The 24643-nt window shown below is 39.2% G+C and overlaps 1 protein-coding gene across 1 annotated transcript in view; it reads left to right on the forward strand.

Annotated features, from left to right (window-relative positions):
- Positions 1-24643, forward strand: part of FAM186A (family with sequence similarity 186 member A) — a 50686-nt gene that overhangs the window by 20426 nt on the left and 5617 nt on the right. Inside the window, 12 exon segments of the mRNA XM_073789293.1 lie at positions 782-1082; positions 1084-1120; positions 1122-1684; positions 1686-2422; positions 2425-2773; positions 2775-4313; positions 4420-4927; positions 4929-5422; positions 14193-14392; positions 16753-16888; positions 17534-17602; positions 17604-17714. Of these exon segments, the coding sequence (XP_073645394.1) occupies positions 782-1082; positions 1084-1120; positions 1122-1684; positions 1686-2422; positions 2425-2773; positions 2775-4313; positions 4420-4927; positions 4929-5422; positions 14193-14392; positions 16753-16888; positions 17534-17602; positions 17604-17714 (5044 nt within the window).

Raw genomic sequence — 24643 nt, forward strand, 5'->3', positions numbered from 1 at the left:
GTAAGGCTTCTACTCTTTGCTAACAGATCTGTGTATGGGTTAAAGTAGAATTGTTAAAGAATTGCTTTGCTCTAGATCAAATCAACCCCCTCAGGCAGTAGAGCTGTCAGTCCTCACAGGTTGCCTCACTCTGGTAGAACTCAGGCCATAGGGCTAGGGAGTTGGAGATGGAAGCAGCTCCAGGCTAAAACATCATAGCAAATTTTTCTTGAATAAATTCTTCTCAATTTGTTGTATGCCTTTGCTCAGTTTCCAAAGTCCTAAAATGATTGTTTTTGGCAGTTTTGCTCAGTTTTTTCATTGCCTTTTTGGGAAAAATTTGCTGAGTTTCTCATTCAGCCATTTTGGAAATCCCTTCAAATGTTTGCCTTCTAGTCTTTTGTGATCCTTTTGAAAGAATCAAGGTTAGCTTCGACTCAGAAAAGGGCGAATAGAAAGATAGGAACCCAAGAAAGAAAATGGAAAGCACCAAGCATAATCAAAACCAAAGGAAAGTTCTGGTTTACCTTATGTCTAATCTCAAAATTGTAATCGAAAGTAAGTTGAGGTCACAGCTGAGTTCTTCTCCTAAACTCTGGAAGAAGAACTTCTAGATGATTGTGGGAAAAGAGTCATTTTTTTGAAAAAAGTGCTGTTTATTTTGGGGCCAAACTTTCCTGATGAAACTTTATCCTATATCTATCTGTTAATTTAGGCTCAATTCCTTAGGCTTAAACATAGAGCACAGCACAAAAGAAGAAACACGATCTCATTATTTAATTTATCTATTTATTTCGTCTAGCATCTAGAGGTTCTCTATGGAAATCTTGGATAGAAAGTGTTATACAGCGACCTGCAACAGCTCATGCTTTAAGACCAGATCAGATGATTAGTGATCAATTTGCAACAAATACAAAGGTTTCAGAAATCCAAGATATGCTACAGGAACTCAAAGATACTGCAGTGTTCAATAAATTGGAAAACAATGCTATTAAATATATGTCATCAACAATAGAAAACCTTTCGAAAGCTTTGAGTACACTAAATGATGAAGTGAAAGTTATTAACCTCCAAAGTGCCAATATGTATACAAATGAGACAAGTGAAAGAGATTTCCCTGAAGATAATACAAGATCTCAGTTAAAAAAAATGAAATGCTTCAGCAGAAACTTCAAGAAGCAGAAGAAAAATATACACACCTTGTTCGATCCAAAGGCATAGAACACCAAGCATTGCCCACATCAACACTGAGAGTGTTACCTGAGCCTTCTCCACAATTAGCCATTAGCCAAGCTGACACATTAGACAGTGTAGATAATATTTTGGCCAAAGAATTTGAAATTGTTGTAGATGAGGCCCCCCAAAAAGGGACCAAAGCCTTGGGGATCAAGTGGGACTCATCTCCTTCATACACAGCCCAAGGTGAGACAATTTCAGATATAACTGACCAGCAATACCCTTTACCTGAAAAAAAACAGAAAAAGTCTTCTGAAGAGATCACTGAAGATATCATTATAGATAAGATATCAGCGAAGAAAGGCAGTGCCTTTCAGAAAGATGGGACTGATCAGTATCAATCACAGGAAGGAAAGCGCACAAAAGGCCCATATGTGCAGGAGACCTCTGAATCAAATGTGAATGATGATAAAGGTAAACAGAAAGTCACAGGGACCAAACTTGATCACCACTTTGAAATACAAGCACTAGAAAAGAAAAGAAATCAAATCCTTTTCTGAAAGCAAATCAAAGTCACTCACTGAATCAAAAAGTCAACATTTTCCTTCTGATTTCCCTTCTGACACAAAGAGCCAAGGTGGCAAAAGTGGAACCAGTAGTATATGGGAAAGACTCAGGAAAGCCAAACTTCAATATTCACATAGCAAAAGTCAAATTTCTTCAGAGAATAAAGAGGAACTCATCATTGAGTCAATGGACGAAGAAGGCAGAAGTGAGATGAGTAGCCAAGCAGAGCCATCCAGGTTGAGCCAACTTGATTATTCCTCTGAGAAAATGAAAATAAAAGGAAAGAAACACCAAATCTCTCCAGGAACCATTATAAGCAAAGAAGAAAAAACTGAAGAGAAGGATATGTCCGTCTTCGCCATGAAAGTCAAGTCTCTTGAACTTGTTAAATCACAGTCTAGGATAACTAAAGAGACTTCAGGAATTCCAGATGGCAAAAGAGAACAGAGTAACCTAGAAGAAATTCAGAAAGCCATAGTGTCATTCCTAAAAGAGAAAATTGATAACACAGGAAAGCCTTTGGATAAAAAGACTAGGTCAAAAGAAGAGTTATTATTAAAAAGAGCAGAAGTTGAAAAATTAGGAATCATAAAGGCAAAAATCGAGGAATGTTTCCAAAAAGTGACTGAAACTGTGACAAAAATCTTGAGAAAATACAAAGATATAAAAAATGCAGGATAAATTGGAGAGAAACCTATGAACTAAAAAAAGTGGTCTAATGTATGCCAGAAGTGCATTTTCAGAAGCAGATTAGTGCAAAGTCAGAAATTAGCACCTTACTTTCACAGGAGAGCCTTGGCCCACTAACTGACAATTTAATACAAATGATCTTGGCTGAAAAAGAAAGTGAAAGGGATGTTCCTGTAGCCTCAACAGTAGGGAAAGACCATAAGGAGAAGGAAAAACAAAGGCTAGAAGAAAGGAGCTATGAGACGATAAATAAGAATTTGGAAAAGGAAGAGGCATGGCTCCCAATGAAGGAGGGAAAGCGAGGGCAACAGAAGCAGAAACAGCGGCAGGAAGAAGAGGTGTGGAAGGGACAGCAAAAACAGGATGCAAAAGCAGATTGAGCCAGATGAGAAGCAAAAGAAAAGGGAAGAGGAGAAAGAAGGGCATCAGAAGTCAAAGCAGCAGCAGCTGGAAGCATGGAAGCAAAAAATGAAAGAACAAGGAGTGCCCTTGGAGAAGGAGAAAGGACAGCAGATGATGCAGGTTCAGAAGGAAGTGAGATAACTGGAGCAAGAAAGCAGTTGGCAGAGAGAGGAGGAGAAGCAGAAGCCAAGGAGAAAGGTAGAGGACCATGAAAGGCAGAAGCAGAAAACAGCAAAGGAGATGAAAACTTTTGAACAACCAGAACAGGTGCTCAGTCACACTTCAGTGACATTGTCTTCCAGGTGGCAGAGCACACCAAAAGACGCATTGCAGTTACACCAAAGAAGAGAGTTCAATGGGAATCTTAAGAAATTAGAGAATCTGGCTGATGGAAAGCACCCCATACCAATCATTCCTCCCATCTCTACACAATCTTCCTCACCAGGAGCCTTTTCTATTTCTGGACAGTCTCCCACAAAGTCCATTATTCTTACCCCTCAGCAGACCCAGGCAATGGAAATTGACCTCACCCCTGAAGAGGCCAAGGCACTGAGAATCACCCCCACCTCCCATCAGGTTCAGGAATTGGGGGAAACCCCTACTCCTAAGATGTCTCAGGGTTTGGGAGCAGCCCACACACCTGAGCAGGCCCATGCACTGAGGGTCACTCTTACCCCTCAGCAAGTCCAGGCATTGGGGATAACTCTCACCCATGAGCAGGCCCAGACACTGGGGATTCATGTCACCCCTGAACAGGCCCAGGCACAGGTGGTCCCCCATGTCACCGCTCAGCAGACCCAGGAACTGGGGATCACTCTCACCCCTCAACAGGCCCAGGGACTGGGGATCCATGTCACCCCTCAGCAGGCCCAGGACTTGGGGGCCCCTTTCACTTTAGGACAGGCTCAAGCATTGGGGGTTTCTCTCTCTCCAGAACAGTTTGAGGAATTAGGAGTTCCTCCCACCTCAGATAACAACTATACCTTAGAATCTCCCCACATCCCAGAACAAATCCAACCTTTGGGAGCCCCTTTCACCCCAGGACAGGCCCAGTCCATGGGTATTACTCTCAGGTCTGAGCAGGACCTAAAATTAGGAGCTCTTCTTATTAATGAGCAGTCCTTACCACACAGGGCTGGTTCTCCTTCAAGACATACTCTGGAAGTTGGGATCTTTTCCATTACTGATAAATCTATCACAACACGTGCTCCTCACATTCCTAAGCAGTCCCCAGTATCATCTGCTCCTGTTGCTGAGAAGTCCCCTATATTTGAGGTCTCTTCTACTCCTTTGCAGATATCAAGGTCTCCTCTTACACAAGCCCCCTTTGTCCCTGGGAAATCCTTGGGAATGAGGATTCCTTCAGAACCCAGGAAGCTCCTGGCACCACAGACTTTTCCTTCCTCTAGACAGACCCCAGTTTCTAAGGGTCAATCCACCTCTGTTCGGTTCCCAGCTCCAGTCCCCAGCCCAATATCTGGGCCCTCTCCCACTCCAGGGCAGCCCCTTGCACCAGGCCCTTCTTAGTTCTAGGCAATTCTTCATATCTAGGGACATTGTGACTCCCCAGTTGCCTCTGATATTGAAGCCCCTTCTTGACCTCAGACAGCTCCTTATATCTGGAGTCCCAGCCACCTCTGCACAGATTCCCAGTATCTGGGCTCCTTTCTCTCATGGGAAGTGCTTGGTTCCTGGGGCTTCTTCCACCCCTGAGGAACTCTTGGAATCTGGACCCTTAACCCTCTCTGAGCAGCCCCAGGCATTCCAGACCTCTGCCACCCATGAGCAATCTCCCTATCTACAAGCCCCTTCTACCCTTAGGCAGCATCTGTCACCATGGACCCTTCCTGGTCAAGCTTGCCCACTATGGATCCCTCCCACCCCTGGGCAACGCCCTACACTATGGGCTCCCTCAACCCCTGGAAAGCCCCAGAAAAATTTGTCCTCTCCTGTCTCTAAGAAAAGTAAGGAAAGATTGTCAATTATTTCTTCTCTGAAACCTAAATCAGCATTGGTCCATCCCAGTGCTCCAAGTTTCAAGGTACCTCAAGCCCCTTTCACCACTAAGAAGTTCCAAATATCAGAGGTCTCTGGCACTTATGAAGAAATCCAGAGACCCCCGAGATCCTTTTGCTACGGAACAATTTAGAACATTTAAGTCCTATCTTACTGATTACAGGACACCAGTATCCCAAACCCCTTACATTGATGAGGGGGCCCTTCCTACTCTCATTAAGCCTGTAATATCACTACCTTCTCTTACTACCCAAAACATCACAGAGCTCACCTTTGAATGGGACCAGAAATCCCGATTTCCCCCTATAGATAAGCCCTGGATACTGACCTCACTTTCAGGTACCCAGAAAACCAAGATGATGGTGCCCACTTCCTATCCTCAAGAGCTCCAAGAACAGAACTATTTTGTTGATGTGGAGGCTCAGCGGAAGAACCTGATTCTCTTAAATCAGGAGACAAAAGCTTCTATACTCCCTTCACAACTACACACAACAGCTAGGAATCTCATAATTGAGACACTTCATACGGACAAAGTTCGGCTGGGATACCTATTCCACAAGTACATTGCCTATAGGCTGATCCAGTGTGCAAGGTAGATATAAATATTGTGTGTCCAGTTTTCTGAAATCAGGTTTAGTCCTGATTTCAAATATCCTCCCTCACTGCCCTATAAGTATATACATATTTGTCAGATTAGATGTTCTAAAAGATTCTCTTCTAGAAGGTCTGTGGAATGGAAGCATATTTAAGATAGTAAAAGGAAGTATATTTTTTAGGAAATAAAAAATGTCTTATAACATCTATTTCATTCATTTATATCTCTAGCAGACATGCTTAAGTATATTTTGTGGATCATGGTTGATCTCCAAAATATCAACTTCAGAAGTTTAGAAATGCTTCCAACTGGAAGAATGGTAACTTCCAACTGGTAACAATTTATACATTGGTCAGCATTATAAAAGAGTACTTCCCCACATCAAGACTAACATGAAATATTATCAGTTTTTTGGTTCATTGCCAAGGTAATAGATAAAATATGGCATTTCAATGCTTTAATTTGCATTACTTTTATTATAGGTTGAGGTTAAGCATCTTTTCATAGACTTAAGAGCCATCTGTATTTTATTTTCTGCGAAGATTCTATTCAATACTTTGCCCATTTTTCAATTGGGTTGTCAAGTTGCTTTTTTAATTGATTCGTGGGGCCTGTTCAAATATTTGGAAAATTAGTCCCTTGTCTGTGACATAAATTGCCAAATTTCCCCCACTTGTGTTTTGACTCTGCTTTTGGTGGGTTCTGCTTTCTAAAAAAATTTTGATTTTTATGTGCTTATATTTTCTTATTTAAATATTTATTTATTTATTTTGGATGCACTGGGTCTTAGTTGCGGCATGTGGACGTCTTAGTTGTGGTATGCGGACTCTTAGTTGCGGCATGTATGCGGGATCTAGTTCCCTGACCAGGGATCGAAGCCGAGCCTCTTGCACTGGGAACTTGGAGTCTTACCCACTGGACCACCATGGAAGTCCCTATATCAATATTTGCAATAATGCTTTGTACCAAATTTAGAAAGGCCCTCTCCACTATGAGAAATATAAAGAAATTCTTTCTAGGTTGCTTTTAGTACTTTTATGGTTGGTTATTAGTTTTTTGTTTGTTTGTTTTACATTTAAGTCTTCGATTCTAAGCTTTCTGTTGTGAGATATAGGTGTGATGTTTTTCACTCCCCCCATCACTATTTACAAAATAATCTACCTTTTTCCCCATTGATTTGAATGTAGCTTCGTCATAAATTGTTGTATCATTTAAGTCCATAACTGGATTTTCTATTATTTTTTATTGATTGCATATAGATGAGTTACTTCTATTCTCTGTTATTTATTGCAGTTTTATTTTTATGATGCTGAGTCTTTGTGGTAGTTAGTACTATTTGCCAGTACTTGTCAATGAGATGTGAACAGAATTAATGTGTATCATGTCTGTACTAAGCTTGTCATTGTCAGTTTGAGACCCTCTAGAGTCTCCTTTTCCTCTGGTAATGATAACCTATAGTATTCAAGGTGATGACTGCTCTGTTAGCCTGTGTTCCTGAGAGTATAGAATGAAGCTCATTCCCTGCAAAGCCATGATGGATTTGTAGTATGAGCAACAGGTAAACTTTTGTTTACAAACAGCAAAACCCAGTTTATCTTTACTAATATAGTCTTCCTGTTCAAGAAAATGATATACCTTTGTTTTTGTTCAGGTCGTGTGTGTGTGCGTGTGCACGTGTGTGTGTGTGTGTGCGTGTGTCCTGTTGGAGCATTCTAAAGTTTTCATCTAGCTCTTGCATATTCTGCCATAAGTGTATATCTTGCTAGTTTTTATTTTTGTTGTTACTATTGTAAATGGACTCTCTTCTTCTATGATACCTTCTAACTGGTTGTCATTTGTATAAATGAAGGCTAGATTTCTCTATATCAATTTTGTATGCAGCCATCTTACTGTATTCAAAAGCATGTGATAGTTTTTCAGTTGATATTCTTGAGTTTTCCAATTACATAATCATATCACCTGCAAATAATAATTTTTTACATCTAGAATTTCCAACTTTTAAACATCTCATTTCTGTCCCTGTCTACCTGAATTGATTAGTACCTTCAGAACTATATTAAAAAATATTGGTGATGTGGCCACAAGGCCATCTTTGTTCATTTGACTTGCCCTGAGTAACAGCTAGTAGTGCCCTTCCATGGTCCCATGTTATTTTTTTCTAGGAAAAACTCACCTTCAAGAACATTTAAAAGGATTGTTTATATTTATATTCTCCTTTCTGAAAAAGTTACAAAACAACTTTAACCTTAGTCAATTTCATTTTGAGGGGGGTTATTTTCTCCATTCCTTTGTAACTCAGAATGCCAAAATGTAAGTCCTTTCATTGCTAATTATTATAGTGGTGATAGTGGACATCTTTCTAGTATATGTCATTAAAAAATGCCGGCTTTTGGGTTGAAATACATTTTATCATATTAAAAAAGTATCCGTCAGCTCCTGTTTTGTTATTTTTTTTAAATCAAGAGTGGATGTTGAATTTTGTTAAATTTATTAAATCACATTTTGTTAAATGTGATTTCAGCACTTCATTTTCATGGTTATTAGAGAACATATTTTCTCCTCAGATCTATTAATATGATTAATTATTTTAAACCATCATTACATCCCTGGAATTTGTCCTTGTTGTATCTTTCTTTGAATGTGTTACATTTGCTAATATTTTATTTAGGATTTTACTTTGCATTGATATTCATTGGTAAGTTTGGTGGTTTACTTCTTTTGGTGCTATCTTTGTCAAATTTGGTATAATTTTAAGTTTATATCATTTAAAAAATGTGAAAGCTTATTTTTTTTCTATGCTCTGGAACAGTTTAATGATAAAATTAGCTATTCTTTGAAAGTTTGGTAGATTTCACCTATGATATTATATGGGCTTGGTACTTTTGGGGGTGAATTCTATGACAACTTTCTTAATTTTTATATGGCAATTAAGTTTGTTTAGTTTTAGTGAAGATTTTGAAGATCTAAGTGACACGATGTGACCTGTTTTAGTAAAATCATTTAAAAATGGAAATATATAGATCAACATTTCACAACAATATTTAATTTATACACTTATAACTTTTATAATTGATCCATCAAGGATCAATTTGTTCATTCTGCAGAAAGCTCTTCTTTAATATTTAATGTTATAATAATCAAATCACCAACAGGTATAACAAGGAATTAAATATTGACAGATGAAAGATTCCATAATAAAAATGGCTGAGTCAAGAAGATTCTAACATTATATGGGAGAGAAAACATAAAGTATAATAATATAAACTATTTTTGAATAAAGAAAGTTTTGTAGAACCTCTGTAAGTAAAGAGTCCATGTTTAAATGCTAAAATACAGTTTTAGAGTTGTATTACCACATGATCAGTGTAATATACCTGAAAAGCAATGACGGAAAGAATGTAAAATTACACCAGATGCTGATAATGAAACATTTCATTTCCATATATATTGAAGAAAGTTCTTAAAGATACTAAATGTTGTGGTGACTAGATAGGATTTAACTTATCATTTAATTCATCAACATTTAAAATATCCACTACATGCCAGGGGCTGGGTTAGGCCCAGGGGGTAGAGGGTGGAAGGATACAAAAATGGATAAGCCATAACCCTGCCTTGAGGGCACTCAAAGTCTACTAAGAGACAGTCATACAAACAGATGATTATATAGTATGATGTGGAAAGAATATATCACCTACTCTATACAAGAGGACTGAGGAGAGGGGAGAGTTAGGTAAAGCTTCTAGGAGTCCAGACCTTTGAACTATGTCTCAAAGAACTAGTAAAAGTCAGTAAGGCAGCAAAGGCAGAGTCTAGCAGGATAAAGAAAGGAAGAAAGAAGCAAAGTTTTGTGTGTGTGTGTGTGTGTGTGTGTGTGTGTGTGTGTGTCTGTCGGTGGAAACCAGTAACTGTTTTGGGGCACAATGAACCATATCCGTATAAGATGGCGAATTTAAATGATAAATGTTTTGTGTGTTCTGACTGCTTCACCAATCGGCCGTTCCCCCATCTTTCTCCCTCTCCTTGGGCTTCCCTATCCCCTGAGACACACAACAATATTGAAGTTAGGCCAGTTAATAATCCTACTATGGCCTCTAAGTGTTAAAGTGGAAGGAAGTCTCATGTCTCTCACTTTATCACTTTAAGTCAAAGGCTAGATATGAATGAGCTTAGTAAGGAAGGCATGTTGAAAGCTGAGAAAGGCTGAAAGCTAGGCCTTTTGCACAGTTAGCTAAGTTGTGAATGCAAAGGAAAAGTTCTTGAAGGAAATTGAAAGTGCTACTCTAGTGAACACAGGAATGATAAGAAAGACAAACAGCCTTATTGCTGATGTGGAGAAAGTTTTACTGGTCTGGATAGGCGATCAAACCAGCCATGACATTCCCTTAATTGAAAGCCTAATCCAGAGCAAGGCCCTAAGTCTCTTCGATTCTATGAAGGCTGAGAGAGGTGAGAAAGCTGCAGAAGAAAAGTCTGAAGCTAGCAGAGGTTGATTTATGAGGTTTAAGGAAAGAAGCCTCTTCATAACATCAAAGTGCAAGGTGAAGCAAGTGCTAATGTAGAAGCTGGAGCAAGTTATCCAGATCTAGCTAAAATAAGTAATGAAGGTGGCTCTATTAAAAAACAGATTTTCAATGTATACAAAACTGCCTTATATTGGAAGAAGATGCCATCTAGGACTTTCATAGCTAGAGAGGAGTAGTCAATGCCTGGCTTCAAGGCTTCAGAGCTTTGAAGGACAGGCTGACTCTCTTGTTAGGGGCTAACGCAGCTGGTGACTGTAAGTTGAAGCCAGTGCTCATTAACCATGCTAAATTAAAATGCTAAAGCTACTCGGCTATGTTCTATCAATGAAACAACAAAGCTTAGATGACAGCACAACTATTGACAACATGGTTTACTAAATATTTTAGGCCTACTATTGAGACCTACTGCTCAGAAAAAAAAGATTCCTTTCAAAACATTACAGCTCATTGACAATGCACCTGGTCACCCAAGAGCTCTAATGGAGATGCTCCATTAATCCTAATCTCCATTAAGATTCATGTTGTTTTCATGCCTGCTAACACAGCTTCCACTCTGCAGCCCATGGATCAAGGAGTAATTTCGACTTTCAAGTCTTATTATTTAAGAAATAGATTTCGTAAGGCTATACAGTAGCTGCCATAGATAATGGATCTGGGCAAAGTCAATTAAAAACCTTCTGGAAAGGATTCACCATTCTAGATGCCATTAAGATCATTCATGATTCATGCAAAGAAGGCAAAATACCAACGTGAACAGGAGTTTAGAAGAAATTGATTCCAACCTTCATGGGTAACTGAGCAGCTCAAGACTTCAGTGTAAGAAGTAACTGCAGATGTGGTGGAAACAGCAAGAGAACTAGAATTAGAAGTAGAGCCTGAAGATGGGACTGAATTGCTACCATCTCATGATGAAACCTGAATAGATGAGGAGTTGCTTCTTATGGAAGAGCAAAGAAAGTGGTTTCTTGAGATAAATTCGTCTGATGAAGACGCTGGGAAGACTGTTGAAATGACAACAAAGGATTTAGAATACTACATAAACTTAGCTGTTAAAAAGCAGTGGCAGGGTTTGAGAGGACTGACTCCAATTTTAAAAGAAGTTCTACCATGGGCTTCCCTGGTGGCGCAGTGGCTGAGAGTCCGCCTGCTGATGCAGGGGACACGGGTTCGTGCCCCAGTCCAGGAAGATCCCACATGCCGCGGAGCGGCTGGGCCCGTGAGCCATGGCCGCTGAGCCTGCGCATCCGGAGCCTGTGCTCCGCAACGGGAGAGGCCACAACAGTGAGAGGCCCGCGTAATTCAAAAAAAAAAAAAAAAAAAAAAAGTTCTACCATGGATAAAATGCTATCAAACAAACAAACAAAAAATGCTATCAAACAGCTTTGCAGGCTACAGAGATATCATTCGTAAAAGGACAAGTCAATGGATGCAGCAAACTTCATTTTTGTCTTTAAGAAATTGCCAAAGCCACCGAAACCTTCAGCAACCACCACCTGATCAGTCAGCAGCCATCAGCACTGAGGCAAGATTCTCTACCAGCTCAGATGACTGTTAGAATTTTTTAGCAATAAAGTATTTTTATTTATTTTTTTTTAATTTTTAAAAATTGATATATAGTTAATTTACAATGTTGTGTTCGTTGCAAAGTGATTCAGTTATACACATATACGTATAAATATATATACATATATATATACATTCTTTTTCAGATTCTTTTCCATTATAGGTTATTACAAGATACTGAGTATAGTTTCCTGTGCTATATAGCAGGTCCTTGTTGTTTACCTATTTTATATATAGTAGTGTGTATATGTTAATCCCAAACTCCTAATTCATCTCCCCCACCCCCTGGTAACCACTTTGGTAACCATAAGTTTGTTTTCTATGTCTATGAGTCTATTTCTGCTTTGTAAATAAGTTCATTTTTATCTTTTTTTTTTGGGCCATGCCATGTGGTTTGCAGGATCTTAGTTCAACCAGGGATCGAACCCGTGTCCCCTGCAGTGGAAGCAGGGAAGCATGAAGTCCTAACCACTGGACCGCCAGGGAATTCCCTGTACCATTTTTTCAGATGCCACATATCAGTGATATCATATGATATTTGTCTTTCTCTGACTTACTTCACTTAATATGATAAAATTTGGGTCCGTCCATATGCTGCAAATGGCATTATTTCATTCTTTTTATGGCTGAGTAATATTCCATTGTCTATATATACCACATCTTTAACCATTCATCTGTTGATGGACTTTTAGGTTGCTTCCATGTCTTGGCTATGGTAAATAGTGCTGCTGTGAACACTGGGGTGCATGTATCTTTTCAAAAGAACGTGTATCTTTTCAAATTAGAGTTTTCTCCAGATATATGCCCAGGAGTGGGATTGCAGGATCGTATGGTAACTCTATTTTTAGTTTTTTAGGGAACCTCCATCCTGTTCTCCATAGAGGCTGCACCAATTTACATTCCTACCAACAGTGGAGGAGGGTAGTAATAGTTTTATATCCAAATTCTGATCATGCTTTTTCTCTGATGTCAGGAAGAACTTGGCTTGAATTTCCAGTTCTGAACTTCTCTAAGACTCAAATGTGCTGACTCAAATTTGTAAAATTGATGTAATGATAATTACTTCAAAGAATGGTTGCAAGGGGACTTCCCTGGTGGCGCAGAGGTTGAGAATCCGCCTGCCAATGCAGGGGACGATCCCTGGTCCGGGAAGATCCCACAAGCCGTGGAGCAACTAAGCCCGTATGCCACACCTACTGAGCCTGCACTCTAGAGCCCGCTCGCTGCAACTACTGAGCCCGCGTGCCGCAACTAATGAAGTCCATGTGCCTAGAGTCCATGCTCCGCAGCAAGAGAAGCCACTGCAATGAGAAGCCCCTGCACCGCAACAAAGAGTAGCCCCTGTTCACCACAACTGGAGAAAGCCCGGACGCAGCAATGAAGACCCAACGCAGCCAAAAATAATAATAATAAAAAAATATAAAATTAACTCAGAAAGTTAATATATTTAAGTATTAAATGATCCATATATACAGTAGGTTCTAAGCTATTACAACCCACAAAGAGACCTAAGAGTTATTCCCTTCCCCCTCTCTCTATATATGTAAAATACATATATTCAGAAAAACGTCTTCAGTGGGTTCCCATTGCCTACCTCCCCCAAAATCCAAACTCCATAATATGCTGTTTAAAGTCTTTCACGATCCAGCTATGTCAGTCTCATCCCCCACTATATCCTTTCACATATATGTGATCTAAAAGTTCCAGACTATTCACCACTCCCAAAATATAACTTTTATTGTCTTGCCTTTATTTATAGTGTTCCCTCAACCTGGAATTCTTCATCCCCTTTTTCTCAAACTTCAGTGGCTATAAGTTTTACCTGAGATATTTTTTAAAATACAGATCCTGAAGCTTACCACCAAGATTTTTTATTCAAAAGGTCTGGTGATGCACCCTGGAATCTGCATTTTCAACAAGCACCACCCTCCCACCCCCAATAAAATGATTCAGTCCAGGTGATTAGGGTCCATACTTTGAAAAATACTGGTATTGTGGAAAGAGAAAAGATCTGGATTTGCTTCCAAAATCTGTTATTTATCAATTATGTGACTTTAGAAAATTACTTAACTTTGCTCAGAATCCTTTTCCTCTCCTGTAGAATAGGGATGGCAAAAAACTATGTTTTGGAGGCCCAAACATTGTGGCCTATTACATTATAGTAAAGAGAGTACTACATTTTTATGACTGTTCCTCAAGATCCTATTCAGTATCTTCGTACGAAGCATTCTTTATTCCTCTTATTAGAATTAATTATGTTTTGCTCAAACAGCTAAATTGCTATTTAGCATTTATTTCATTCTCTCTCTGACACAATTTATTAGTCTCCTAATCTGGCTTGTAAGTGCTTTGAAGGCAAGGACACTCTTTTTCATAATTGTATTAAGTACCTTCTATATGTTGTATACATATCAATACTAAAATATAATATATTAAAAAAATAATAAGCAACACTATTTTAACACTAAAAACTCTGTGAGGAGTTAATGAAAATTTGACAGTCATATAGAGTTTTGAAAGTTTAGTCATATAGGGAACTAGATTAAGGTCTCATTAAGCAAGCCTGCCACCCCTATACTATCTCTCTCTACTTACTAAGGATGAGATGAGAATGGTGACACCAGGTTTGCTGAGTTAGTGTCAGTAATTATATGAATCTCATTCTTGTTAATTTTTCCAAGAAACAACATAATTAAATGGTTACAAGCCATCCAGAATACTGGGAGAGGTTATGAGACCCAGAACCTCTACATAATGCTGAGCAGAATTGACGACTATCAAAAAAAGGTGATGCAGATCTGCACAGGGAAGCAGAAGTCGCTACAGCAGAAACAGAATCAGTGCCTGAGGAAAATGACGTACTTACTCAGCCAGGTAATCTGTTTTCTTTTCCCTCTCCCCAGTGTGTTGTAAGAAAAGGCAAAGTGGTAGGCTTTGAAAATAAGTTACCCGGAGATACCATAACATACTACAAATTTCATGGCTTAAAACAACAGAAATGTATTCTCTTACAGTTCTGGAGGCCAGTTCGAGAAATCAAGGTGTTGGCAGGGTTGGTTCCTTCTGGAGGCTCTGAGGGAGAAATTTGTTCCAAGTCTCTCTTCTAGATTCTGGTGGCTATAGACAATCCTTGGCATTCCTTGGCTTGTAGCTGCATAACTCCAATCTCTGCCTCTGTCTTTCCCATGGCCTCCTTCCTAGCGTGTTTTATGTTCTCCTCTTACAAAGCCATGTGTCATTGGATTTAGGACCCAACTGGTTAAACCAGGATGACCTCATCTTGAGATCCTTAACTACATCTGTAAAGACCCTTTTTCCAAATAAGGCCACATTCACATGTTCTGAGTGAACTTATCTTCTGGGGAGTTCATCATTGAATCCACTACACTGTGACTTCAGTGAAACTCCCAAGTTGACAACAGGAATACTGGCTGGACTCTCTAGATGAGAAAAGGTTAGAATAGGAGAGACTTCCAGAAATGCTCAACGCCTTCCTAGTCAACCCACATCTACCAGCCTCTAGATATGAAACCTCTTGAGCTCACTGCTCTCCAGCTGATTCTTGGTGGTTACATTCCTCAAAACTATCAGAAAGCAAGTTTTAATATGCATTTACAAAAAATGGAGATAAGGGTGTACTTAACTTGCTTACATAGCACCAGGCACAGAAGATCCTGCTAAACTCTGACATCCACCCAATTATGTCTCAGAGCCCTCTCTGAGATGACCATCAGTATGCTTTTGGAAGTGATACCTTCCAAAAGTTATAGAGATGAGATTAGAGTTCTTTGTTCTGGGATTATATGCTCCCATTATTTTCTCCAGCATGGAGTTCTGGAACATTCTTGGAGTTCTAGGAATATTTATACATCATTTTCTTTTACTAAAGTAAATAATTTACAAGATTAGTTTACTTGCTACTCTAGAAGGTACAGAGAGACTTCTCATTATAGACATATTGTGAATTTTCCAGAAGTTACTTTTTCTTTTCTTTTCTTTTCTTTTTTTTTTGGCCATGCCACGCGGCTTGCAGGATCTCAGTTCCCCAACCAAGGATTGAATCCAGGCCACAGCAGTGAAAGCCTGGAATCCTAACCACTAGGCCATCAGGGAACACCCAAGAAGTTACATTTTATTTTATTTTATTTTACTTTATTTTATTTTATTTTACTTTATTTTATTTTATTTTATTTTAGTTTGGCTGCACTGGGTCTTAGTTGCGGCATGCACGCGGGATCTCATTCCCCAACCAGGGATTGAACCTGGGCCCCCTGCATTGGGAGCAACGGGCCTTACCCACTGGACTACCAAGGAAGTCCCTAGAAGTACACTTTAAACATTAAAACTCTCTGACCTCAAAAATTGGATATTTTTGACAGTTCTGGGTTTGGAAAATACGACCAATGTAAATGGAGTAAAGCAAGATGAATTGGCAGTGTCATGAACTGTCTGACAGGAATTACAATGTCTAGGGCATTTCAGGGGATTAATATGGGTCTGGGGTCAGGGAAGCTAGAATCTAGATGATGAGGTGGGTATCAAGGCATCAAGAAGGGAGGGGAAAAAGCAAAAAGGAAGAAAAGGGTAGAAATGAATAAATACACTGAATCAGAGTGGTGGTCAAGAGGTTGGTTCTGCTACCAGATTGGGTTCAAATCAGCTTCACCACATACTAGCTAAGAGATCTTGGGCAAGCCACTTAACTTTTCTGAGCTTCATATCCCCATATGTAAGAAGACAAGGATAATAATAGCACCTATCTCATAAGGTAGCAAATATCAAATAAATTAATACATAGAAGGCAGCTGACAGTCAAAATTAGCTATCATTATATTTGCACAATGTTTCACAACTGATGAATATATTGTCTTACACAACTCTCATAAGAACCCTGTGTTTATTATTCTTGTTTTAGAAATGAGAAGAAAGAAGTGCAGATAAAATTAGCAACTAACCCAAAGTCACAAAGCTGGGAAATGAGAGGACTAAAACTAGAACTTAATGCAGGACCACGGTTTTTATACATCACAGTTGCCAACTCTGAAATTGTGTGTTGGAGGCAGGTAGAGGTCGAGGAGTGGCAGGAGGAAGGGAGAAAGGGCCTGGAGAAGGAGAATTCCTTTTCCAAGGAAAAGGAAGTGTCATAGTTTAGCTAAGGCCAGCTAGGAAGACCTTCCTAGAGACTTTGGCCCTTTCTTTTCATGATTTCCTTTTTCTGATTTATTTATGTTTATCTTCAAGAGATATATAAATTGAATCTAAATCAACCTATCCCTTTGATCATCAAAAAGAAGCAAATATCTGCCTCTACCAAATTTGTTCAACAGCCAATCCTAAAAGAAGAGGACAAAAAGTATGACATATTCAATAAGTTCAGGTATGTGGTAGGAAAGACTGACATTAAACTTTCTTTGGATAATATCTGGGACCTCATGATTCTTTTTCCTGCCCAAGAGCTTCCCCTTCTCCACAGTTTTGATATGGTTCAGTGGAGAATATTAATTTTCTTAGCTAATTTAGCAAAAGGCTTATTTCTACTTAAATATTTAATAACTAATTTTGAGTTCCTTAAAAAAAATGAAGTTGATTCTTCCTTACGAAGAAACAAATTATTTTAATACACACAGTGAAGAAACTTAGAAGCATTACTTGTTGTTTTTTTTTTTTTTAAGAAGGTAGGAACTTTGGGAAGGAAGGGGAAAAGACTGCTGTGGGGGAAACATAGCCTGCATATGGAGTGTATACTCCATGAAGCTAAGAAAGTCGTTTTAAAACGTATTAGTAGGTGAAGTCAGAAATGCAACTTTCAGGGGGAAAAAACGTTATTTCTGCAAATTCTGCTGTTTTAATCCATCTCTCGGTCAAAGTGGGCATAGCTAATGTTCTTTGGTTCCAGGGGGGCTTTATAGGACACGGTGGTGGTGAAGAGAAGGGGCGAGAATAGGAATTATATCTTTTGAATGGCTATGGAGTTCAGGAGAGTTTAACGCTTCCAAATGGTGCTTGTTCTCTGATTCTCTAGACAAGAAGACCAAATGGAAGCCATCTGGAATGCTGATCTATTCACTTCAAGTTACCCAATAACAGAGAAGATCAATGTAATCACTCTGGGCCCAGCTGGGTGGGTACCCAGATATTCCTATGCTGCTCCAGTTAGATGTTCACTCTACATTCAGAAGATCTCTTACATGCATTCAACCAAAGTAAGTTAAGGACTGGGAGGGAGCACTCTGGTAATTGGGCCTTTGGTCACATACCTTTTGTTTCCCTAACCTGACTTTCTCTTACAGCACCAGGGAGTTGCCAAAAGTAGTTTTTTGGTGTGAGGTCAGACTCACACCAGCCATAAAATAGTACAGGTAAATTCAACATTAGTCTTTTATTTCTCTTCATAGGCCTATAGATGTCACTACTGGAATAATATAAACAAGCAAACAAACAGACAAAAAGCAGTTATAATACCATGAAACCTAATCTAACACTAGATAGGTCCACTTTGAATTCCACCCTTAGGGATTTATTACTGGAAGAACCAGAAAGACCGTAGTAGAATGCTCTCGCCCACTTCATGATTCAGTAACATGACCTTAAATGCAGTTGTCATATCTAGGCCAAATTTGAAGTAAATTCGATGCTTGTATCCCAGGATGCACTGAAGAGACTCGGAGAGAACAGGTAAGGTGGTCATGTGGTTCCACATTTCCAAATTCTGTTAAACCAGATTCTCACTGAAACTATTGGAAACCATTCTAGTGGAAGTGAAGAGTTTTGGAGTCTCCATTACCTCTTTCAAGTAAGAGAATTATTTAATGTTCTAAGCTAAGAATTTAGAAATGGAACTTTTGTAACCTGAAAGAGTTTGTGGGAGCAGTCTGATTTATTCTGGTGAAATCCAAGTCCTGGGGTAAGAAGAAATAGTGTTAACTCATCAATTTGTTTAGGTAGCAGACACCATGAAATAAGACACTTAAAATTCTATAATAAAGTAAAGTAATAGCAAAAATATTATATAATGTATACAATATAAAATCATATACCATGAGCACAGCGTTCATGAAAAAAAGTAACCAAATCAAATGTAACCATTAAGTTGAATAAGTATGACTCCTAAGTTATAGGTTATAATCAGAAAGCAGCTTTCTTTTTGTCTCCCATTTCCCTTACATTTTTTGAGTAATTAAATTAATTAACTTAGGCTATTTGGAGAGATAACATTGCTAATTTAATGCCTATAGTGCTTGGGACAAGATGTATAAAATTTTCTTTGAATAATATTTCCTTTATCTCCATTCCACAGCTAGCTTCAACTATTAGATATACTACTGACCTAACTATTCACTTCTTACTCATGCTAAATCCTACAAAGTTAGTGAGTCTCCTACTTGCAATTTACTGTTTGGAAGTACTCAGAATCAAGGAGCTTTCCATAGATTTTTTTTTTAAGGTATAATGTATATACATTTAACCTCTTTAGGGTACAGTTCTGAGTCTTGACAAGTGCATAGTTAAGGCAACCACTAATCTGCTTGCAGTTCCTATAGTTTTCTCTTTTCCAGAATGTCATATAAATGGAAGTATACAGTATGCAATCTTTTGAATCTGGCTTTTTCCACTTGGCATAATTCATGTGATTCATCCATGCTGTTACACGTATCAGTAATTCATTTCCTTTTACTTCCTGACTAGTATTATTCCACTGTATGGCTATACCATATTACTTTATCCATTCACCAGGTCAAAGACATCTGAGTTGTTTCCAGTTTTTGGCAATTATGAATAAAACTGCTATAAAAATTCATATACAGGATTTGGGGTGAATGTAAGTTTTGACTTCTCCTAGAAAAATACCCAGGTGTGGGATTGCTGGGTTGTATGATAAGTGTATATTTACTTTATAAGAAATGGCTAAGCTATTTTCCAAAGTGATTTTACATCCCTTTACATTTATTCAGTGAAGCTAGTTCTTACCCTACCTCTAGATGAAAACCTAGATGGTTCCATGACATTTCTGGTAACTTTTTTTTATATAGTATTTTAAAAAATATTTATTTTATTTATTTATTTTATTCTTGGCTGTGTCGCGAGTATTTATTCTTAGTTGCGGCAGGTGGGATCTTCATTGTGGCATGCGGGATCTTTTGCTGGGGCGTGTGGGCTCCAGAGAGTGTGGGCTCTGTAGTTTGTGGGCACACCTCTCTAGTTGAGGCACTCAGGCTCAGTAATTGTGGTGTGCATGCTCAGTTGCCCCGCAGCATGTGGGATCTTAATTCCCCGACCAGGGGTCGAACTCGTATCCCCTGCATTGGAAGATGGATTCTTTACCACTGGACCACCAGGGAAGTCCCCATTTCTGGTAACTTTTTAATAATGTAAGTTTATCTAGTCGGTAATTAAAATGTCCAGAACCATGTATAATAAAGCTTTGATTTTCTTTTAAAGTTCTCCTCTCTTCCAGCTTAGACTATTGCAACTTAATAGTCAGGGAAGGAGGACATGAACAGCTTATTTTCTCTCTTGTGGCCTACTGCTTTTGTTCCAACTTTTCCAGCTTGCTGGCATTGGACTTCTTATGGATTACAGTTCTGAGAAGGGAGGAGAGGGAAAGGGAAAGAGAAAGTTCTTACTGACTACCACTGTTGCATTTTCTCACATCATTGCTTCCTGGATGTGACAGATTTTTGAAGATGACTCTTTCATGGATGTACTTGGTGAGTTCCTTGGTGATCATCATCACTGGAGGTCACTCAACTGCAGATGTCTTCTGCATGCTTTTTTCTTTTTGGCCACACCCCACGGCTTGTGGGATCTTAGTTCCCTGACCAGGGATGGAACCTGGGCCCTTGGCAGTGAGAGTGCGGAGTCCTAACCACTGGGCAGCCAGGGAATTCCCTGCAGATTTCTTCATCATGGCAGATACATTTCTATTCCAACTGGTTGTTTGCATGTGTGATACCCCCAGCTTCTCTCTGCTGAGATGTGTTTGCATATTAAGGCAGTTCTCCTGGACAGAATACATGACAGCCCTATGTCATCTCTCCTGGGTATATATGTATGTGTGGCCCTCATCTAGTCTATAGGAAACACTTGAGCCTCCTTTGTCCAGATAAACTCTGAGGCTGAAGGCCTATCCCAATGCAGCAGCAGCTTTTTCTTTGTTTCTGCCATTAGAGCAGCTAGCCAATCAGTCAGGTATGGTTTTTTTTTCGGGTATGGAATCAGACCCTTGTCTACTGGGCCTCCAAATTGGAGACTCGTGTTAAGTTCTTGGAGTGGAGGAAGGGTAGAAGCACTCTCAAAATCCTCTTCTCCTTGACCATCTCATACCCTCACCGTGAGTTAAAAGATTAAGAGCTAAGTTCTTTGTAAATCCTAGTCTAGCACTTCTCTTCAGAATTTGGTATCCATTGTTAGGGTTGCCAGATTTAGCAAATAAAAAGGTAGGACACCCAGTTAAATTTTAATTTCAGATAAACAGCAAGTGATTTAGTATAAGTGTGGCCCATGTAATTGTAAAAAATTATTTATTATTTATCTGAAGTTCAAATTTGACTAGGCACCCTGTATTTAATCTGGCAACCCTTCCATTGGGTTTTGCCAAAACTTCCATTTTTACATGATATTAGATACAAAATACGTATTAGGAGTTTCTGAGTTATAGAGTTAGTTGTTTGAAAACTTTCAGAGTAGGAGATGCTGAAAACAGTGATAAACTTTAATAAGACATTATAGGAAATAGAAGAATTGAAGACTTGGATTGTTTTCTATTTTTCACTAAACTTATTTTTAAGACATCTTTAATTAGTAATAATGGGCACTACATGATCCATTACTATTTGCCATCCTCCCCCTCCTTTTTTCCTCCCTAGAATCTCTTCAAGGTCTTTCTCCCTCAAAGAGGATTATATATTTTTTTACTTTGTGGCAATTATAGTCCAAACCAAGAGACTTTTTTCCCTCTGGGTTTGGTTATTTCTACCATCCTTCGGATCTCAGTTTAAACAATCACTCTTTCTTTTTTTTTCCTCAACATTTTTTTTTTTGGCCATGCCGCAGGGCATGTGGGATCCTAGTTCCCTGACCAGGGATGGAACACCCGCCTCCTGCATTAGAAGCACAGAGTCTTAACCACTGGATCAAAGGGAAGTTCCCAATCACTCTTTCCGAGCTGTCTTCTCTGACTCCTGTGTTCTCCCATAGCGTCTTATAATTAATACTATCTTAGCACTTACCATTCTGTATTGTAATTGCCTTATTACTTACCTCCCCTGATTTTAGACAATATGTTTTTTAAAATTTATTTATTTATTTTTGGCTTCGTTGGGTCTTCGTTGCTGCACACCTGCTTTCTCCAGTTGTGGCGAGCGGGAGCTACTCTTTGCTGGGGTGTGCAGGCTTCTCATTGTGGTGGCTTCTCTGGCTTAGGAGCATGGGCTCTAGGTACGCAGACTTCAGTAGTTGTGGCACACGGGCACACTAGTTGTGGCTCACGGGCTCTAGAGCGCAGACTCAGTAGTTGTGGCCCATGGGCTTAGTTGCTCCGTGGTATGTGGGATCTTCCTGGACCAGGGCTTGAACCCGTGACCCCTGCATTGGCAGACAGATTCTTAACCACTGTGCCACCAGGGAAGCCCCTAGACAATATGTTTTAAGGAGATTAACTGCCTGTTGTGTTCAACTGCCTCTATTTTTGCTCTGCCTGCTTTCCTTTCAAAAATATTTACTACTTCCTATGTGCCAGGTACTATAATGAGGCACTGAGATATAATATGTGGAAAGGGTTCAAGAGACCATGGATGCCAGGCAGAAGGAACACTACGTGCAAAAATCCAGGGCCGATAACATATTTCTTCTTTTACTTTATCTCAAAAAAAATTTTTTTTTAATTTAAAATATAGGAACTTCCCTGGTGGTCCAGTGGTTAAGATTCCGCCTTCCAATGCAGGGGACGTGGGTTCCATCCCTGGTCAGGGAACTAAGATCCCACATGCCTTGGGGCAACTAAGCCCACATGCTCTGGAGCCCGCGTGCCACAACTAGAGAGAGGCCCGTGCACCACAACGAAGATCCTATGTGCCGCAACTAAGACTCAAGGCAGTCAAATAAATAAATGATTTTTTTAATTAAAAATATATAAAAACTAAAACCTCCCTACTCTCCAGTACCCTTTCTTCCTGTTTCCAACAGAGATGACTAGAACTAAAATTTCTCTTCCTGCCTTGATGTGTCATGTAATGCTTGGAGCTATTGTCATCTTTGGCAACCCTAAGGTGATAACCACAGGACAAAAAGACAATACACCAAGAATTACAGAGGAGGAGGATAAATGAAACCCTATCTTTGATAACATTAAGTTGCTGGAACAACCCTGAGTACACCTGCCTCTGGCCTTTTTGTTAAGTGAGCAATAAATGACTTTTTCAGTTTCAACCATCCTTAGTCAGGGATTCTGTTACTTTTTTTTTAACATCTTTATTGGAGTATAATTGCTCTACAACGGTGTGTTAGTTTCTGCTGTATAACAAAGTGAATCAGCTATACATATACATATGTTCCCATATCTCCTCCCTCTTGCGTCTCCCTCCCTCCCACCCTTCCTATCCCACCCCTCTAGGTGGTCACAAAGCACGAGCTGATCTCCCTGTGCTATGCAGCTACTTCCCACTAGCTATTTTACATTTGGTAGTGTATATATGTCCATGCCACTCTCTTACTTCGTCCCAGCTTACCCTTCCCGCTCCCCGTGCCCTCAAGTCCATTCTCTACATCTGCGTCTCTATTCCTGTCCTGCCCCTAGGTTCTTCAGAACCTTTTTTTTTTTAGATTCCATATATATGTGTTAGCATATGGTATTTGTTTTTCTCTTTCTGACTTACTTCACTCTGTATGACAGACTCTAGGTCCATCCACCTCACTACAAATAACTAAATTTCGTTTCTTTTTATGGCTGAGTAATATTCCACTGTATATATGTACCACATCTTCTTTATCCATTCATCTGTCGGTGGACATTTAGATTGCTTCCATGTCCTGACTACTGCAAACAGAGCTGCAGTGAACATTGTGGTACATGACTCTTTTTGAATTATGGTTTTCTCAGGGTATATGCCCAATAATGGGACTGCTGGGTTGCATGGTAGTTCTGATTTTAGTTTTTTAAGGAACCTCCATACTGTTCTGCGTAGTGGCTGTATCAGTTTACATTCCCACAAACAGTGCAAGAGGGTAGGGATTCTGTTACTTGCAGCACAAAATATTACTGACTTAATCAGTTTATACTTTTCCCCCTGAGGAAAGTTTTCCTAATCTTCCCTATTGCCCGTATGTGCCATTTCCCCAAACTCCCATAATATCCTAAGATTATTACTCTATCATTGTATTTACCACATGTATTATAATGATCTGTTTATGCATCTGTCTCTTTGTATCCCAGGAGATCTGACATTTTGACCCATTAGAGATACCCAAAAAAGTTCAATGTTGAATGAATGAATAAATCTATGTTTCTTTCCCCAAAGGGGTAATAATCAAAGTAGGGGGTGATAAAATACTGAGGAATTACAAAAGACAGCAACTCTCAAAAGAACAGTTTCCATTTTTAAAAAATATTTTCAAAAATATTTATTTATTTATTGGCTGCATGTACAGCTTGTGGGATTTTAGTTCCCTGACCAGGGATTGAACCCGGGTCCCAGCAGTGAAAGTGCTGAGTCCTAACCACTGGGAATTCCCAAAAGAACAGTTTCAACAGGACTCTCTTAGGGCAGAGGAAGCTTTGGAAACTGCAGGCTATCTGGTGCAATTTTTATTGAGGGAAGTACTATTACCTGTTAAGTAATAGTAATAACAATAACACTTCACAGTTGTGTGGTGCTTTTCACAAACAGTGAATCTAATATCAAATTTAAACCTCACAGCCATCCTGATGAGGTAAAGAGAGCAAGCATTTTAAAGACTAGGAAGCTGAAGCAGAACCAGAATTTCAAACAAGTTCTATATGCCACACTAAAGATACCTGAAATTTACCTTAAGCTAAATCGTTTAAATATTTCTCTCTCACTGAGATAAAGACCATCTGATGTGAAAATTCTTACTTACCATACAGTAGACAAAGGTTAGAGTCACTCAGAATGAC

The sequence above is a fragment of the Tursiops truncatus genome, chromosome 11 (assembly GCF_011762595.2).
Source record: "Tursiops truncatus isolate mTurTru1 chromosome 11, mTurTru1.mat.Y, whole genome shotgun sequence".
Taxonomy (NCBI): domain Eukaryota; kingdom Metazoa; phylum Chordata; class Mammalia; order Artiodactyla; family Delphinidae; genus Tursiops; species Tursiops truncatus.